This window comes from Trachurus trachurus (assembly GCF_905171665.1).
Source record: "Trachurus trachurus genome assembly, chromosome: 20".
Taxonomy (NCBI): Eukaryota; Metazoa; Chordata; class Actinopteri; order Carangiformes; family Carangidae; genus Trachurus; species Trachurus trachurus.
In genome coordinates this window covers 1,644,340-1,664,297 of record NC_139911.1, presented here as the reverse complement: position 1 = coordinate 1,664,297, position 19,958 = coordinate 1,644,340, and the positions used below count along the sequence as shown (strand labels likewise).

The 19,958-nt window shown below is 43.1% G+C and overlaps 1 protein-coding gene across 1 annotated transcript in view; it reads right to left on the bottom strand.

Moving 5' to 3' along the window:
* Window positions 1–1,647: 1,647 nt before the first annotated feature.
* The window catches only part of lancl2 (LanC lantibiotic synthetase component C-like 2 (bacterial)), a 37,727-nt gene continuing 19,416 nt past the window's right edge, over window positions 1,648–19,958 (bottom strand). Inside the window, exons 5-9 of the mRNA XM_083995849.1 lie at window positions 11,163–11,309; window positions 7,187–7,369; window positions 4,993–5,169; window positions 3,833–3,905; window positions 1,648–2,382 (exon numbers count right to left, since the gene is read on the bottom strand). Coding sequence (XP_083851975.1) covers window positions 2,306–2,382; window positions 3,833–3,905; window positions 4,993–5,169; window positions 7,187–7,369; window positions 11,163–11,309 — 657 coding nt within the window. The 3' untranslated portion in view covers window positions 1,648–2,305. The remainder of the gene's footprint in view (window positions 2,383–3,832; window positions 3,906–4,992; window positions 5,170–7,186; window positions 7,370–11,162; window positions 11,310–19,958) is intronic.

Genomic DNA, 19,958 nt, shown 5'->3' with positions numbered 1-19,958 from the left:
TACCACACAGAGTTGATTTAGAGGGAAATGCAGAGACTGATGATGAAAAACTGTCCCTGAAGGCAACGTGCATCAGTGGTTTTGCATGAATTTCCCTCTAAAACAACTCTGTGTGGTAACGTTGTGTTATTATCTCATAGCGTGGTGAATGTGCAGCTCACAACTTGTCCACCAGAGCGTTGTGGAGTTGTTGGATTGTGTATTTGATGAGCAGCTCACGGCTCTGCTCCGCCGTTCTAAAAACAGCTTGCACCGACAATTAAAGGTAACAAACCTACTGCTATGACTATAGGGATTATGGCAATGGGCCAATTTGCCAAAATGTTGAACTATCCCTTTAAAGTATTTTTTTTTTTTAGTAAACAGTTGAACACATGTGTAAATCCTCAATCTCTAAGTGTTGAGTTTGACTAACATCTGCACTGTGTCTGATGGTTCATATAGAAATAGAAACATTGAGGTTGTAACACTGTGATGATAATGATGGTGGTGATGCGTTCAGGTGCCGTCAGACACGAGACAACTCAGATCAACTCAGTAGTTTCACTCCTGTTAATCTGGATGAAATCAAACAGGTCAGTTTGGTTCAACACCTTTTTTCATGTTTTCATATTTGGTTCCATTTCTTTAAAATTAAACGAAACAGACGTCATGAATGTGCACGAGACAGATGTGTGTTTACAGATGTTTATGTGCATCAGAGCAGGACAGAGAAGGAAAAACAGGATCATTCAGCACAGGTTTAAATTTAAGGCCGGTGTCAACAACACGTGACAAAAACATTTTTTTTTACTTTTGTCAGTAAATTATTCATAAAGTCATAAACCAAAGCGACACCAAAATGTTTTGACACCAGATTTAAACCCAGTTTGGAGCAGGAAGCCAACGAGCAAACACATCAGCTGGAAAGGGTTCGATGCAAAATAAGGAGGTTTTTCTTTTCTCTTAGTAACAAAAAGACAAAGTAAAAAAAAATAATTACAATTTATCAGACGTTTGTCACATCGTGGAGAAAATAAATTCCTCTATACAGAGATAAATGTGTCATATAATCATATATTTCCTCATTATAATAAATATCTGTTCTTTAATCATCTTTGCATCTCATGTTTAAATTAGTTTTGTATTTATATTATTTATTTAAATCGTATCATTGATTCTTTTTGGACAATTTCGCTTCAAGAAAGAAAACAGGAAGTCATTTTTATTTCTTATTTGATGACTTCCCAGGTCAAAGGTGTTAAAGGGATAGTTCAACATTTTGGCAAATTATAACAGAGTTGTTTTAGAGGGAAATTCATGCAAAACCACTGATGTGCGTTGCCTTCAGGGACAGTTTTTCATCATCAGTCTCTGCATTTCCCTCTAAAACAACTCTGTGTGGTAACGTTGTGTTATTATCTCATAGCGTGGTGAATGTGCAGGTCACAACTTGTCCACCAGAGCGTTGTGGAGTTGTTGGATTGTGTATTTGATGAGTTTGATGAGGGAAACCAAGAAATCCCATAATGAGCCTCCGTAGTGTAGCTCTGAGCAGCTCACGGCTCTGCTCCGCCGTTCTAAAAATAGCTTGCACCGACAATTAAAGGTAACGAACCTACTGCTATGACTACAGGGATTATGGCAATGGGCCGGTTTGTCAAAATGTTGAACTATCCCTTTAAGAACATCTGTCGCACATCTTTTCCCTGCGACGTGACAAACACCTGGAGACAGAAACAACACGACGACACGGGAGGAGAAACCACGACAACGACAGGATACGAGGCACCGAGAGCCTTTTACAGTGAGCATGCAGAGGCATAGAAACACACAGACACACACACACAGACACACACACATATACACACACACACACACACACACACACGTACACACAAACACACACATATACACACAGACACACACACACACACACACCCTCTTTCTTGGCCCGGGTGCTACAATATTAAAGGCTGAGGGATCAGGGTGTGTTCCTCTGCATCAATGCCGACTGGAAATAACACACACACACACACACACACATACATACATACACATACACACAATCAAGCACATACACACACAGACACACACACACTTTCTGGCGGGCCAAACAGGAAGTACGACGGCGTTCCATCGCTGCGGTTCTGTCCCTTTGTCTCTTCGCTGCGTCACAAACACACACTCGTCCCGTTTGAGTCAGATCTCAGGTCAGTTTGTTTGGCTCCGCCCCCTCACACACACAGACACACACACACACACACACACACAGACACACACCCCTCCCTCCCTCCCCGCTTCATCATCCTCCGTCGGTCGCAGGTCAAAGTTCGAAGGCGGGGAAACAGGAAGCTTCAGGAGCGGCCATCTCTGAGAGGTAGTGGATGGCGCCGGCCATACCTGAGGAGGAGGAGGGGGGAGTGGTCTGTTACCGTCGGTTACTGTCATTTAATGATAGAATAATAATAATAATGTTAAAGGGATGCGCCAACATTTTTTTTTCGTGTCTTGCCTCACTCCCGAGTCCATGACCAGCAGATAGACACCATCCTTTCCACTGTGCGTGCAGTAACAAGGGAGATAGAGCCGTATCGCCCGTAATTAGCTTAGCTCAAACACTGGTAGTGTATGGGTAGTGTTAGCCTGCCTCCACCTAAAGTCGCTAATTAGCTTAGCTCAAACACTGGAAGTGTATGGGTAGTGTTAGCCTGCCTCCACCTAAAGTCGCTAATTAGCTTAGCTCAAACACTGGAAGTGTATGGGTAGTGTTAGCCTGCCTCCACCTAAAGTCGCTAATTAGCTTAGCTCAAACACTGGAAGTGTATGGGTAGTGTTAGCCTGCCTCCACCTAAAGTCGCTAATTAGCTTAGCTCAAACACTGGAAGTGTATGGGTAGTGTTAGCCTGCCTCCACCTAAAGTCGCTAATTAGCTTAGCTCAAACGCTGGAAGTGTATAGGTAGTGTTAGCCTGCCTCCACCTAAAGTCGCTAATTAGCTTAGCTCAAACACTGGAAGTGTATGGGTAGTGTTAGCCTGCCTCCTACCTGAGCCGAAACCAGCAGTCAGAAGCTGATTTCATTGTAGCTCTAAACTCTGTAAATATATCACTTTATCCACATTTCAAACATGTTTAGGTGAGAAAGTAGCCGTTTAGATCAGCAGTGTGTCGTTAATTTGTCTAAATACCAGCTGTTTACTATTTTGTTCGGACGAATTTGGCGCTACTCAAGCTAGCTGTGACCAACGCACTTCCGGTTACTTTCACAAAATAAAACACCCGTTGCCCTTTACATACAGAAAACCATGAGGATAGAATTTGTGCTTTTACTTTGAAATAGGAAGCTAACCTACCCTCGATGTAGCTAGCTTGAACCAAAATAAAGCGTCTTTGCTTGAACCCTCCGTTTTGACCGATCTCGTCCCGTTAGCGGCATTTGACCGCTCAAGATGCCTTACCGGAGAGTTTTGTAGCTCTGAGACGAAGATCGGCCCGCCGGTTTCCCTTTAGAGTTGCTGAAGAGTTTCTCTGATGACTTTAGGTGGAGGCAGGCTAACACTACCCATACACTTCCAGTGTTTGAGCTAAGCTAATTAGCGACTTTAGGTGGAGGCAGGCTAACACTACCCATACACTTCCAGTGTTTGAGCTAAGCTAATTACGGGCGATACGGCTCTATCTCCCTTGTTACTGCACGCACAGTCGAAAGGATGGTGTCTATCTGCTGGTCATGGACTCGGGAGTGAGACAAGACACGGAAAAAAATGTTGGCGTAATGTTGGTATCACTTTAAAATATATAAAGTAATACAATGCTATAATAATAATATTAACATGAGGGTGAATCACAGACCTTCGAACAGAGAGTAGGGTCGGTCCGGGATGCGACAGCCGTGTTTGCCGTAGTCCAGACACCACTCAGCAAACTGGAGAGAAAGAGAATCACACATCCCATAATTACTACATCATCATAATCATCATCACTCCATCGTCACTGACCGGTGAACGACAGGTTTTCTAATGCCTTTAGAAAAGAAGATGAAGAAGAAGAAGTAGGAGTAGCTGTGGTGGATTCACTTTGATTGCTTCAGCCTCTGTTGCTATGACGACGTGACACTCACCTGTTCCACTGATGAGACTTTGAGGAGGAGGATTTATATTTAAATATCTAACAGTTAATAATAATAATATAATTAAACTTCTAGTCCGGGTGGAGAATCCAGTTTCAAAGGAAACATTTTATTAATCTCAGATGTAAAATCACAGCGTCTCCATGGAGACATGAAGATCTTAACTGTGTTCTTAAATTCTTCATCTCTGAGATGAACTGAGATGTGGCAGCAATAAATATGCAGCAAAAAAAAGAAAAAGGAAAATGAAAAACATAGATTAATCGAAAAGCAAAAAGAAAAGAAGATGACAACGAATATTAAAGGGATAGTTCAACATTTTGGCAAACTGGCCCATTGCCATAATCCCTATAGTCACAGCAGTAGGTTCGTTACCTTTAATTGTCGGTGCAAGCTGTTTTTAGAACGGTGGAGCAGAGCCGTGAGCTGCTCAGAGCTACGCTACGGAGGCTCATTATGGGATTTCTTGGTTTCCCTCATCAAACTCATCAAATACACAATCCAACAACTCCACAACGCTCTGGTGGACAAGTTGTGAGCTGCACATTCACCACGCTATGAGATAATAACACAACGTTACCAGACAGAGTTGTTTTAGAGGGAAATCCAGAGACTGCTTGATGAAAAACTGTCCCTGAAGGCAACGCGCTTCATCGGTTTTGCATGAATTTATCGTTGGATTATGGCAATGGGCCAATTTGCCAAAAATGTTGAACTATCCCTTTAAATTACCGATAGAGATATTGTTAAAAATAATAGAAATCATAAATTAACACTTTTTGTTCTTGTTTCAGATGAAATTTGACTCATGAACTTCTGTTTTGTTGTTTGTCTGGATGAATCGGATGTTGACGGGTCAAAGTGGGCGGAGCCTCGGTCTCACCTTGCAGGCGCGGTACAGGTACTTCCTGTCCTGCGTGACCTTGTACAGGCTGAGGAAGGCGTAGCCGTTTCCCGCCGTGCCGTGACAGATGCCGTAGCCTTTCCTGAGGAGGCCGCGCTGCCAGATCACCTCGGCACAGTCGGACGCCTCCTTCAGGTACTTCTCCTCCTTAAACACCTGAGACACAGAGAGATGAGGAGGTGAATAGGGTAAAAAACTAAACTAACAGATATCACCATGAAACTTCCCAAGTTTATCACTCACATTAAGATGAATATTTTTTGTATTACAAGTTTTGTCAAATTGTATGTTTAAATATGTAAATGAGGCAATCTATAATTAAATATGCGCTAATTTGCATACTTTTCCAGAACAGAAATCTGAACAACGGATAAAGCTACTTTCAAAATTCTTGTTTTATTTAGTTGACATATTAGAGTCAGAAGTTTTTACAGAGGAGGATTTTGGATATCTCTTTTCATCACTCTGTAAATTAGAAAATACTGTCACCAGCCCTAAAATAAATCAAATTTCGCCCTGTTTTTAGGACTAAAATGTTGTATAAATGAGGCTGTGAATGATATATCAACAATCCCCTCTGTAAAAACCTTCAGAATATAGAAAGGGATCAAAGTGGAAGGTTTGGTGTCTGTAAGTGCTGCTGAAGTGGAGATTTCTAGCTCAGAGTCTGAGTCTGAAAAACTCTTTCTGAGGAAACGGCCTTTAAAGACTTGGACTGTAAAATTACACAGATTGTTATTGTCAATCGTCCTTTAACACCACAGCAACAGAACAGAGCACTGATTGTGAAACGACTTTTAAAGTTCATTAGAAACGAGCGGTTGGAGGCTTCCTGGAAAACAAAGATCAGCCGACCGATGTGAGAGAGAAAAACATCAGCTGATTGTTGTTTCATTGATTTAATTATTGATTGGTTAATTGCACATTTATCTACTGTATCTATTTAATCAACAACGACCTCACTTCCTCTTCCTGTCACATCATGACGTCATCGTCCAGTTTAAAAATAAACTAATTAAAACTTTAAAGATTAATTTTCTCTAAACTAAAAGCTGAATACGTTGTTTAATTGGCTTCTGTTTATTTCTCTCCAAGGTTTTACTGTTTAACTCTTCTGTGTGATAAATGTTGGAGGGAAATATAAATGACTAAATGATGCGACACGATTAATCATGTAGCTGGCGTATTGATCGTGTTGCCTAGCAACAGGGAGGATGCTGCGCTGCTGAGGCCTCGTCCTCTTAACATTTCTAGAGACAATTAGTCAAACTGTCCCTTCTCTTCTCTCTGCTCTGTGACGCGACATTGAGAAATACTCGTGGTTTGCAAGGAAAAGCGAGTTTATTTCTATAGCACATTTCCCGCAATAAGACAACTCAAGGTGCTTTACAATATTAGCAAAATGAGAACATAAAAAGCAAACATTATTTAAAAACAGACAAGAGAAAGAATTAAAACAGGTATAAAAAGTAGTAAAACAGAAAGGGAGACAGAACAACTAAAACATGTAAAAAACATTTAAAAAAATAACAGAATAATGTTACAGTGCAGTTAATGAAAAACTATATTTTTTTCTGTATTCCGTATTTATCTATCTTTATCTTTATTCTTTTTATATAAATTATTAAATTAAGTATTTTTTGCACTAGAATATTTTAATCTATTCTATTTTATCACTACCTTTAACTATTTTTGGGAACTTTTGTGTCTGCACCGACACCACGTCACTTTCCTGGGGCTGTAAACTGACCTTTACTGCTATATTATTATTATTATTATAAATTTATTATGAATAATAAATAAAATAAAATAATAATTCTGATCCTGCTTTCCTCTGAGTGATTGTTCATGTTAGTCGTTGTGTGGTAGTGAGACGGAGACGAGGCGTCGTGTCGCTCATTGTGTTTTGTTCTCCGGCTGCACACGAGCCAACAGACTCACTAACCGCCAGGGAAGAAGACATCAGTGTGTGTGTGTGTGTGTGTGTGTGTGTGTGTGTGTGTGTGTGTGTGTGTGTGTGTGTGTGTGTGTGTGTGTGACTCAGTGGGGGAGCTCCGTTCACCAGCTCTAATTAAAAACACATGAACTGTTTCTACACCTGAAGGTTTGAACACGTTTCTGTGGCTGCAGTTCTCAGCTCCACCACCGGGCGGCGCTGTTCTCTCTGTCTCACCTTGTGGGCCATGATGAGCATGTGGATGACGCCCGGCGCTCCGTGGCACCAGTGCACGAGCCGGTCGCTCTCGTTGCTAATCGACGACGGGAAGTTCCCCGAGCGAAACCTCTTGTGGCGAACGTAGTCGACGCTGGGACGAAGCAGCTCGGACAAAATCTCAGACTGCAGCTTCGCCCCGGGCTGAGGAGAAGGAGATGAAGACAGAGATCAGTTTAGCTTCAACACACTGAGGCAGATCAGAGCTGAACAGGAGATAATCAATTAATAATCAATACAGACACTCAGGATATTGATATTCTCTGCTCAGTATAGAAACATTGAAGGGATTGTTCAACATTTTGGCAAATTGGCCCAGTCATAGCAGTAGGTTTGTTACCTTTAATTGTCTGTGCAAGCTATTTTTAGATTTCTTGGTTTCCCTCATCAAACTACACAACAAATACACAATCCAACAACTCCACAACGCTCTGGTGGACAAGTTGTGACCTGCACATTCACCACGCTATGAGATAATAACACAACGTTACCACACAGAGTTGTTTTAGAGGGAAATGCAGAGACTGTTGATGAAAAACTGTCCCTGAAGGCAACGTGCATCAGTGGTTTTACATGAATTTACCTCTAAAACAACTCTGTGTGGTAACGTTGTGTTATTATCTCATAGCGTGGTGAATGTGCAGCTCACAACTTGTCCACCAGAGCGTTGTGGAGTTGTTGGATTGTGTATTTAATGAGTTTGATGAGGGAAACCATAGAAATCCCATAATGAGCCTCCGTAGCGTAGCTCTGAGCAGCTCACGGCTCTGCTCCACCGTTCTAAAAACAGCTTGCACCGACAATTAAAGGTAACGAACCTACTGCTATGACTATAGGGGTTATGGCGATGGGCCAATTTGCCAAAATGTTGAACTATCCCTTTAATGTCAGTTTAGTCCAGTGGTTCTCAACCTTTTTTGTACCAACGCCCCCCTGACCATACCATGATCCTCTGACCGCCCCCCCCCCCCCCCCCCCCCCAAAAAAAAAATTACTAATTACAAAATTTCGCTTTAAACTTGTTTTCTACACTTATCTGTTACTTAATTCATATTTCACTGCTTTCATGAAGCTAAGACTCTGGTAAACATATTTCAAGCACCAAAACAGTTTGTCCTCATGACGAAGGTGTGTTTTCACAAGGGATTTGAACATTTTCAAAAAGCGGACTTCAAATTTCCAGCATTTGACCTAAATTATTTATTTTTTACGGGTCTCTAGAACAAAAACGGCCCATAATGATGGTAATGATGAAGGAGCTCTCCATGGTTACTTAACCAAAAGTCTCTTGACATATCAAACAAAGAAAACTATGGACTATGGAAGTTTTAATGCTCAAAATACAAACAATATCATGACGTGAACCCTATGTTGCGGTTAAAAAAAAAAAAAAAAAAAAAAAGATTGTTGATTTGGTGCTAGAATGTCCAATTGTGCGCGCAAAATTTTTTTGAGGATCCCCTCAAATCACTTATTTTGGGCACTAACTGGGGGCCAAAAAGTTGGTAAACTGAATTTCAGAATCATTATCTTGGCTAACAATGTGGAACAATAAGGTGGATGTATTAAAAACTTATTTCACTTCCATATATTGATTTTTCGTGGCTTCATTGTAAACAAATGCACATGGCCAGGGACTGCTATAGCAAAACAGCGGAAAAGCAGGGGACTTCCATAGTTCCTCTTTGATTAAACACTGCTCTCACATTTCCATTGAAGGTAGCTCCCCTCCCATAGCACAGACTTTTTCTTTTTTTTTTACCCCAAGTACGGACTGATGCAGGCAAGGTGCGCGTGTGTGCACGTCAGGGCGGAAGAGACCACATCCATCAGAAAGGAGGGGGGTTGTAATTTTTGGAAAAAGGCAATGATGTATTTTTGAGATGGACTATGACATTATTTGTAATACATTTCATTCAATATGACCACTGATCATAGCTAGATGGTAAAATAATAAGTAAGGTAAAGTAAGTAAAAAAAAATAAATAAATAAATCATCCCTCAAATCTGAGGGGGCACCTGCCCCCTCGGTTTCTATTGACATGACGCCACTGGTAATTTACGGGCTTCCCTCTTCAAACGGGGTGTTTGTGCAAGACGCTATAAAGACCCAACATGCACCCTGTAACTATTAAGGTGGCTGCCAAAAATCACCTTAGATCGGCAGGAAAACCCTGTCGGGTAAAGTCGGCCGGACATGTGCGTGTGCTTCACCTATAAAGACGGCGCAGCAAAAAAAAAAAAAAAAAAGACGGCTCCGGTCACCTGCTCCTCGCAGGGACGAGCAGTCAGCTGCTCCTCTTTCTTCAGCCTGTAGCCTACACTAATGTAGCCTGTACTTGGTAGAAAAAATCAATCTAACTTCATTCAGTATGGGTAAACTATACAAACACGTGTGTGTGTGTCATTTAAATCAGACCGTCTGATGCAGCGCTCCTGTAGTGCGCACTATGATTGGTTTGAAACGTGTGCGTGAATTTCCCGCATTATGAGTGTTATATTTGCGTGTTAAATCAGTTGAAAAGTAGATTATTTATGTCGGTTATTTGCACTTAAAAGGTTGGGAAACCATTAAAGTTGAAAAAGTAGAGCTCAAATGAACTTTGTAGGAGCCAAGTTGTGGCGCCCCCCATTTTTGCCTGAGCGCCCCCCTCTCAGCCCTCACGCTCCCAGCGCCCCCCACAAAGTTCAGAACGCCCCCTGGGGGGCGGTACCGCCCCCGTTGAGAAACCCTAGTTTAGTCAAACAGGAGCTGAAGGTTTAACTGTCAATCATCTGGATCAATGAACATCAGCAGGTTCATTAATAAATTAAACGACATCAGACTTTGATTTGATTCTGTGATCGACTGAAAACCGGATCAATAATCTTCTACAGGCGACGTCTGGGGACAAAAGTTACGAGTCATTGTGATTAAAATGTCTCTTTTTATCCTGATCAGCTGATTGATCATCGTTATTATAAATGAGTTTTATAATATTAAAGCAATAGTTCACCCAAAATTAAAATGTCACTCATTATCTCCTCCCCCTCATGTGGACTAAGGGCTGGGAGAAGTTTCAGAGTCCTCCGTGGCTTCTCTGAGTTGAGTTGAACATGAGAAATTGTTCAGAAAAAAATTTAATTAGTCTATATTTTAAGCTTGTTTGTAAATCGCGCGAGATTTGGACGGACCAGGAAGAGCAGTGAACTGAGACACTCGGAGCTTCCGCTACAAACAAGCTTGAAACATAGACTTATTTAATTTTTTTCGGAACAATTTCCCATGTCGGGGCTTCAATACAAGAGGGACATTACAGACAAGCACTACACTGCAAAAACTCAAAATCTTTCCAAGAATATTTGTCTTATTTCTTGTCAAAACTAATCTCTTTCCACTTAAAATAAGACGTATCACCTAAAAAATAACTTGTTTTTAGATCTTTTGCACTTGTTTCAGACAAATTTTCACTAGAAATAAGTAGAAAAATCTGCCAGTGAAAGCAAGTTTTTGGGCTTGTAATAAGAAAGAAACACTTACTTCACTTATTTCAAGTGAAAATATGCTTGAAAGAAGTTAAAAGTGTCTAAAAACAAGCTACTTTTTTATGTGATGAGTCTTATTTTAAGTATAATGAGATCTGTTTTGACTAGAAATAAGACAAATATTCTTGGTAAGATTTTGAGTTTTTGCAGTGTATGGAGGTATTTGGATGTTTTTTGGTGTGTCTTTTTGTTACGAAGACAGTTGGTATCCATTTGCAACCGTTATATGGACATGCACTGCTACGCCGAGACCCCCTGTAACTCAGAGAAGCCACGGAGGACTCTGAAACTTCTCCCAGCCCTTAGTCCACATGAGGGGGAGGAGATCATGAGTATCCCTTTAATATATTCGTGTCTCCCGGTCTGTCCTGGGCTCCTATTGGTCGGTGGTCATGTGGTCATGTGACCTCACCTGCATCAGGAGGCAGTAGATGCCGGCCAGGCCGTGTGCTGCTCCGATGTACTGCTTCTTGTGCCACTCGTAGAGCAGCGGGCAGCGCTCCGTCTTCTTCTGCTCCGACGACAGCGTCTTCCCCGACTCCACGATGGCCGTCACCACCTGAGGAGGAGGAGGAGGAGGAGGAGAAGAGACTTTAGAAAAACACTTTATTCACATTTTTTATCAGATACAGTTCATGTTGTTCAGGTGCTACAGTGCAGATTTACATATGAATAAGATAGATAGCTCGTCTTTAACAATAATGCAAATGATGAAGAGGAAGGAGGAGAAAAAAAGAGGAAGAAAATGAGAAAGAGGAGAAGAAAAAGAAGAAGAAAGTGAAGGAGGAGGAGGAGAAAAAAATTGGAAGAACAAGAACAAGAAAAAAAGAGGAGGAAAGAAGATGGAATAGGAAGAAAAAGAAGAAATCCAGAGAGACATTCAGATTGTTACACTAATGAGTTCAGCCATCAGAACGTCTCTCCTCTCATGACGTTTAATCCAGATTCAGATTTCAGTGCTTCTTGTAGAGAAGCCGTTAGGATGAAGAGCTACGGAGGACAAGTGGACTGACGTTTATCATTTATGACATTTTTAAGATGGACAGAATTTACTTTTACGACAAGACGACAACAATGGTACGAGTCGACCATTGTTGATCTAACGCTGCTACGTTTTATGTCCCTTTCCCCCCTTTTTTATTTTTCACTTTCACCCGTTTGTATCTGTGTTTTTTAGTGTCATAAAGGCGCAGCCAGTTTAGTTCTTTATTTTGTGTTTTATAGATTTAATCTTTTATATTGTTATGGGAGGACCAATCATTCACTATGTTGTTTTCTGTGTGATTCAGCTGTAATTCAACAAGTGAGAACGGTGAATTGTTACGTTAATGAACATGTGAACCGTGAAAAATCATAATGAAAAGAGAAGTGAATAAAAAAGAAAGAAGAAGAGGAAGAAGAGGAGGAGATGTTGAGATGTTTTTCTCCTCTTCTTCCACCTCCTCTTCTATAAAAACTGATTCGTGCTGAAGCAGAAAAAGATCTGACGCCCTGAACTCACCTCTCTGAGCTACGGTCACTGAGTTTCTACTGATTCACATCCAGGGTCAGTTACACAACACACACACACACACACACACACACACACACACACACACAGTACATCTGTCATGACAGTGTGCTGCACATTCACTCCTTCATAATCTGCATTAGACTCAGATTCTGTCTCCATGTGTCTGAGTTCACAATCGTTCTTCAGTCACGGACACAACGATTTCATCCCAGTTTACACAATAATAATAATAATAATAACAACTAGAAAATTTTCTCTGGGAAATTTTGATAGGGCCACGGGAGCTACGGCCGGGGTTGCCGGGAATCAAACCCACGATCTTCAGGTCAAGACAGAGCTGATCTCTGATACTGAGGAGCTGTAACCACATTAGGTTACCTGTATCTGTGTGTGTGTTTATAAACATGTTAACGAGCTCCAGGTGGATTGTTTATAAAGTTAACGAGCTCTGGCCTGAGGCTCAGAGGTTACCACGGCAACTTGAGGTGGTTGCCAATGACGATAGGGGCCCCCCAGGCTGAGGCAGACAGAAACGTGGAGAAAAAGAAAGATTTTCTGCCTCTGCACTGGTCTCACATTTGGGCTTATTCTAATAAAACGCTAACTCCTATCAGAAAAAAACACAGACCATCATCGTTGTAAGGACTTCCTGAACGATCTGGTGTGATTTTGGTGTTTCTACAGTAAATATTTTGGAGAAACGTGCGAGTTTAAAACAGGGGTCCGTTCTGCTTCTCTCAGAAAATCTTTGTATTGGAGTCAATGAGGAGCAGAGACAGACGTGGCCGCACTCAGAGGCTGACAATTCAAATTCTGTAAGTCTCTCTGATATTTTGAGCACATGGTGAGAGACAGAACAAGTTTGTCTTACAAATTTGGAAAAAATCATGTGTAGAGTGTAAATTGTGGCCAGGAGGAGTGTGGAAAGAGAAAAATCTGGAACTTTTTTGGGCTGCCTCTCTCCCACTCTAACCGATGATGTCACGCACTCTGACACGAACATTCCGTGCAATACACACCCATTATAATTGTCATTGATCAGGGATTGATCAAAAACTATAATACCTATCAAAACGTGGATTCAGACACTAATACACAAGACTTGTGTCTACTGTTTAAAGTTTAAATGAAGTCTCTAGGTGAAAGTATGCCGGAGCTGTAGACAGCAGTAGGCAGTACGAAAAGTCCAATGATTTGTTCGTTTTTTTACCTTCTCCCATTTATTCTCTATGGAGAGGAGTTTCATCTTTGTTCTAGATTAAATAAAAGCCTGTCCCATATAGACGCCTGTCTCTGATAGAAGACGGGTCAGTTCTGCAGGTGAGGCAAATAAAAGCCTGAGCTGCTATTGGAGGATTTACTGTACTAATCTTTATTTATAGAACAAACTGCTTCACACGCGGCAGTGGTATTCCTTGTGCAGCAGCTGTTAAAATGTGAATGAGAGTTTTCCAGCTGTGGATCTCAGAGTCTCCTCTTGACATTTGGGGCGAAGTGAGACGTCGCTCACGCCTCAGCGCCTCCTGAGACGAACGGTCCACGAACAGAAGCTCATTATCTGAGAAGGTCGACGGCTCAACGGGCTCAGAGCAAACACACACATCACACACACATCAGATCTCTGTCTCTGGGCTACATGTGAATATTCAGTATTTTTTACATCAGACGTAATGAGCTCGACCTCTGGGTTGAGTTCAGTTATTGTCAACTACAATAAACTGCATCTGAATCTGAATATTCAAATATTCAACGGCCTTTGGAAACAAATGAATTCAGCCTCAATATGCAAACGTTTTATAATAAATTAAATTAAAAGGTCCAGTCTAAAAGATGCACCCCGGACCTTTAAACACTCTGGGACCCATTTCCAAAAAATACAGTTTTCTTTTCACCCCCGATAACGCCATTTCCATCTGGACGAAACGCCAAAACGATAAAATACTTATGCTGATTCACTGAAACTCGCATCTGTGTGGGTTTTACGATGAAGGCAAAACAGCAGACCTGAATCCACCTCAACATCTTTATTATCTCACAAACAGATGGTGGAGAAACAGAAACTCCTCCAGCTGAACAACAACTGGAAACACTCAGCAGAGAAGAGTTTCCTCATCTCTCTCCGTCTTTAACACGGTCGTTGAGAACCGACACTTCGGTACAAAGTCGATGCCAACACGCAAAAAATACGTCAGTACCTACCAGCTTTTTATCGGTACCGTGAGGACCGGATACACAACTTTTCCCTCGGAGGGTCGTGTCTATTCCTGTCGGGACTGACGCGAGCAGTATATACAGTACGTTTGTTTTGTGAACTGTTTTTATTTTTAATAAAAGTAGGTAATTTATGGTTGGGAGAATTGTCAAACATTTTCTATCTGGAGAAACTGAGATTATTTAATGAAGATAGAGGAGATAAGTTTGATAAAACATGGGAGCCTGTACTGAATTACCTTAATAATGTGAGCTCATAGACAATGGCTATTGTATAAAACCTCACAGTGCAAACGAGTATATGATTCTGTACTGTACGTCTACCTACTTAATTTATTTTTTCTGCTCTTACATGTTTTTGTTTATAGCACTCATTTTATACTGACCATGGAATATCGTTGTAATCTAAGATGTGCTGTGTTCTGTATGTTAAAGGGACAACGAGGAGTTTTGGAAAAGCAAAGTGTTTTCTCACTACATTTATGAGCCTCCGCACCGTGAAATTCTTTGACCTGCGCAAGACAGACTCATGTTTTCATTCATCAAGAATTAAAGTCAGAGGTTGGAAGACGATCACATACCGTCGTAGTTCCCACCATAAACGGAGATTCTGCGGCGTTATTCCCATGACTTGCCACGAAACCAAAAGTAAAGAAACGCTGGTCGGCTCGCCCAGCATTTCCACCACCACTAATAATAACAAAATAACCATAGAGACAAAACCATATATTTATAGAAAATGGACCATTAACAAGTGGTAACGTAGATTCATCCACATTAACATGATCCTTTTTTATAACCAAATAGAAACTCCTCGTTGTCCCTTTAAGTGTTTTTTTTCTCTCTCCCTTTTTTCCGTATTTTATTTTTCTCTTGAAAATCAATAAACATATTTCTAAAAAAAAAAACGTAATCATTGAGGGGTAATTAATGAAACAAACTGATGTAAATGTGTGAACATTTTACAGTTGAATACCAAAGTTCAGTCTGATTCAGTGTAAAAGCACAGAGTCGGGTTTTTTACGAGCCTCACTGCAGCTTTCTGTCAACGCCGTCACCGGCTGTACGGGTGGGGTTATATACAGTCTATATGTGGGGGGGGGGCTCTGAGTCAGCAGTTTGTTTCCCCCCAGGGAAGATGGAGGGAGTGGAAAAGGAAGGAAATCAGCTCTGCAGCAGCAGCAGCAGTGGTGGTGACACTTCCCTCATGACGGAGCAGATTTACAGCCGACCGGCTCATTTACATCCAGATGCAGCCTCAATGAAACGATGAAGTCGTTCATTCACATCTGGATAGATAGATAGATAGATAGATAGATAGATAGATAGATAGATAGATAGATAGATAGATAGATAGATAGATAGATAGATAGATAGATAGATAGATAGATAGATAGATAGATAGATAGATAGATAGATAGATAGATAGATAGATAGATAGATAGATAGATAGATAAGTCTGAACATCGTCTGTCTCCCCTGAGCTCTTCTGTCTGGAGTCAACACTGAATATTCATGAAGGAAATTCTCCAAAGCACATTAAGTATTAACGCTCTGTCTGCTTCAGGCTTCAGGCTTCAGCTCATCACAACCGTCCTCTGTCTGGACCACCGGCCCGTTTCTACTGAGCCACAACAACACGTTTTATATTAACAACACGTCAAATTATCTCCTCGTTGTTGTTCTTCTTCTATAAATTGTCAGGAAACGGACAAAGCTCCGTCGAGACACTGAGACTGAATCTGCAGCTCCGACAACAAACAACCTGCATAGACAGAAACACTCAAACTTTCTTTAAAGCAACGAGCTGCAGAACCATCACAACTGGGTCCACAAACTACTGTAGAGTCACCTCCTTGTGGTCGTATCCCTCCGCCACTGACACCTCAAACACAAATCCAAAACTTCAAACTACGTTCACAAAACCCCTGAGTTTTCCATCAAAGTCAAACTATCACAGAAAAACCAGTTCAAAACCAAACAGAGCGTTCGTTAGACTCTACATAAAATAATGTAGGACAGTGGTTCTCAAACTGTTTTACATCAAGGACCCTAAATTGACACAAATTAAACCACAGACCCCCATTGGACAAAATGTTGAAGCAAACACCAGGGATACACAAATATTGTTCTTCTTTTAGTCAATGTACATTCAAATTAGGGCCAATGGCTTGAATTTTTGGAAACACTGTAGAGAAATTTCTGGAAAAAAATGGTACATTTTCTCCAAAAATATTTAAACATTTCTAGAAAGATGTGGTAAAAATTCTACAAAAAAGTGGTATGGTTTCTTTAAAGAAAAAAAAAAAAAAGGTGGCTGTACGGGTGGGGTTATATTCAGGGTTTATACAGAAATTCTTAAGTTGAATTTAATACCTTTTAATACCTTTTTTAATACCGTCACAATATTTTTTAATACCAACACGACTTCGAGCTGCAACTGTAGTGGCAACTTTTCGAACTTCAGTGTTGGGGGTAACTAATTAAAAAGTAACAGATTACTGTCATTTTCTTACTTAACCTTCTGAGTGACTAAGTGTAGTAGGCAAATGCTTACAATTCAAATCAAGTACCTGTTACCTGTTAGGGGTGTGTGCTTAGTGCGGTGACACTCACCATTAACAAATTATATACAGGTGCATCTCAATACATTATAATATCATGGCAAAGTCCATTTCCAGAAGTAAAGCCAACATTTCTGTACCCTATTAAAAATGTTTTTTTTTTGTTGTTTTTTTAATTGGTCCTTTGTAATATTTAGATTTTTGGGGATACTGAATTATAAGTCTTCATTTAACGTTAGTCATAATTAGTACAATTAAAATAAATAGAATAAATAACGACATGAAATGTTTCATTCTTTGTGTTAGTTTCACTTTTTGAATTGAAATACTGACATCCATCCATTTTCATCCGCTTGATCCGGAGTCGGGTCGCGGGGGCAGCAGTCGGAGCAGGGATCCCCAGACTTCCCTCTCCCCGGACACTTCCTCCAGCTCTTCCGGGGGGACCCCAAGGCGTTCCCAGGCCAGCCGAGTGACGTGGTCACTCCAGCGTGTCCTGGGTCTTCCGCGGGGCCTCCTCCCGATGAGACATGCCCGGAACACCTCATGAGGGAGGCGTCCAGGGGGCATCCTATACAGGTGCCCGAGCCACCTCAGCTGGCTCCTCTCGATGTGGAGGAGCAACGGCTCTACTCCGAGCTCCTCCCGGGTGACAGAGCTCCTCACCCTATCTCTAAGGGAGCGCCCCGCCACCCTGCGGAGGAAACTCATTTCGGCCGCTTGTATCCGGGATCCCGTTCTTTCGGTCATGACCCAGAGTTCATGACCATAGGTGAGGGTGGGAACGTAGATCGACCGGTAAATCGAGAGCTTTGCCTTTCGGCTCAGCTCCTTCTTCACCACGACGGACCGATACAATGACCGCATTACTGCGGCCGCCGCACCGATCCGCCTGTCGATCTCGCGCTCCGTTCTCCCCTCACTCGTGAACAAGACCCCAAGATACTTAAACTCCTCCACCTGAGGCAGGAACTCTCCCCCGACCTGGAGGGTGCAAGCCACCTTTTTCCGGTCGAGAACCATGGCCTCGGACTTAGAGGTGCTGATTCTCATCCCAGCTGCTTCACACTCGGCTGCAAACCGCCCCAGTGCATGCTGAAGGTCCTGGCTCGAGGGAGCCAACAAGACCACATCATCTGCAAAAAGCAGAGATGAAATCAAGTGGCTCCCGAACCGTACCCCCTCCGGCACTTGGCTGCGCCTAGAAATTCTGTCCATATAAATAATGAACAGAACCGGTGACAAAGGGAAGCCCTGCCGGAGTCCAACACGCACCGGGAACAGGTCTGACTTACTGCCGGCAATGCGAACCAAGCTCCTGCTCCGGTCATACAGGGACCGTACAGCCCTCAGGAGAGGGCCTCCGACCCCATACTCTCGGAGCACCTCCCACAGGATGCCACGTGGGACACGGTCGAAAGCCTTCTCCAAGTCCACAAAACACATGTGGACTGGTTGGGCAAACTCCCATGCACCCTCGAGCACCCCGCGGAGGGTGTAGAGCTGGTCCAGCGTTCCACGGCCAGGACGAAAACCGCATTGTTCCTCCTGAATCCGAGGTTCGACTATCGGCCGAATTCTCCTCTCCAGCACCCTGGAATAGACTTTCCCCGGGAGGCTGAGGAGTGTGATCCCCCGGTAGTTGGAACACACTCTCCGGTCCCCCTTTTTGAAGAGAGGGACCACCACCCCGGTCTGCCAGTCCAGAGGCACTGTCCCCGACTGCCACGCGATGCTGCAGAGGCGTGTCAGCCACGACAGCCCCGCAACATCCAGAGACTTGAGGTACTCAGGGCGGATCTCATCCACCCCCGGTGCCTTGCCACTGAGGAGCTTCCGGACTACCTCAGTGACTTCAGCTTGGGTGATGAATGCATCAACCTCTGAATCCTCAGCCTCTGCTTCCTCGACGGAAGGCGTGTCAGTGGGATTGAGGAGATCCTCGAAGTATTCCTTCCACCGTCCGACGATATCCCCAGTCGAGGTCAACAGCTCCCCTCCTCCACTGTAAACAGTGTTGGCGGAGCACTGCTTCCCCCTCCTGAGGCGTCGGATGGTTTGCCAGAATTTCCTCGAGGCCGACCGGTAGTCCTCCTCCATGGCCTCCCCGAACTTTTCCCAGACCCGAGTTTTTGCTTCCGTGACCGCCCGGGCTGCCGTCCGCTTGGCCTGCCGGTACCCGTCAGCTGCCTCGGGAGTCCCCCGAGCTAGCCAGGCTCGGTAGGACTCCTTCTTCAGCTTGACGGCATCCCTTACTTCTGGTGTCCACCACCGGGTTCGGGGATTACCGCCGCGACAAGCACCGGAGACCTTGCGGCCACAGCTCCGGATGGCCGCGTCAACAATGGAAGTGGAGAACATGGTCCATTCAGACTCAATGTCTCCGGCCTCCCTCGGAATCCGGTCAAAGCTCTCCCGGAGGTGGGAGTTGAAGACCTCCCTGACAGGGGATACTGCCAGACGTTCCCAGCAGACTCTCACGATACGCTTGGGTCTGCCAAGTCTGACCAGCTTCCTCCCCTGCCAGCGGATCCAACTCACCACCAGGTGGTGATCAGTTGACAGCTCAGCCCCTCTCTTCACCCGAGTGTCCAAGACATAGATCAGATGACACGACTACAAAGTCGATCATTGACCTCCGTCCTAGGGTGTCCTGGTGCCACGTGCACTGATGGACACCCTTATGCCTGAACATGGTGTTCGTTATGGACAAACTGTGGCTAGCACAGAAGTCCAATAACAAAACATCGCTCGGGTTCAGATCGGGGAGGCCGTTCCTCCCAATCACACCTCTCCAGGTAACACTGTCGCTGCCCACGTGGGCATTGAAGTCCCCCAGCAGAACGATGGAGTCCCCGGTTGGAGCACTTTCCAGCACCCCTCCCAGGGCCTCCAGGAAGGCCGGGTACTCTGCACTGCC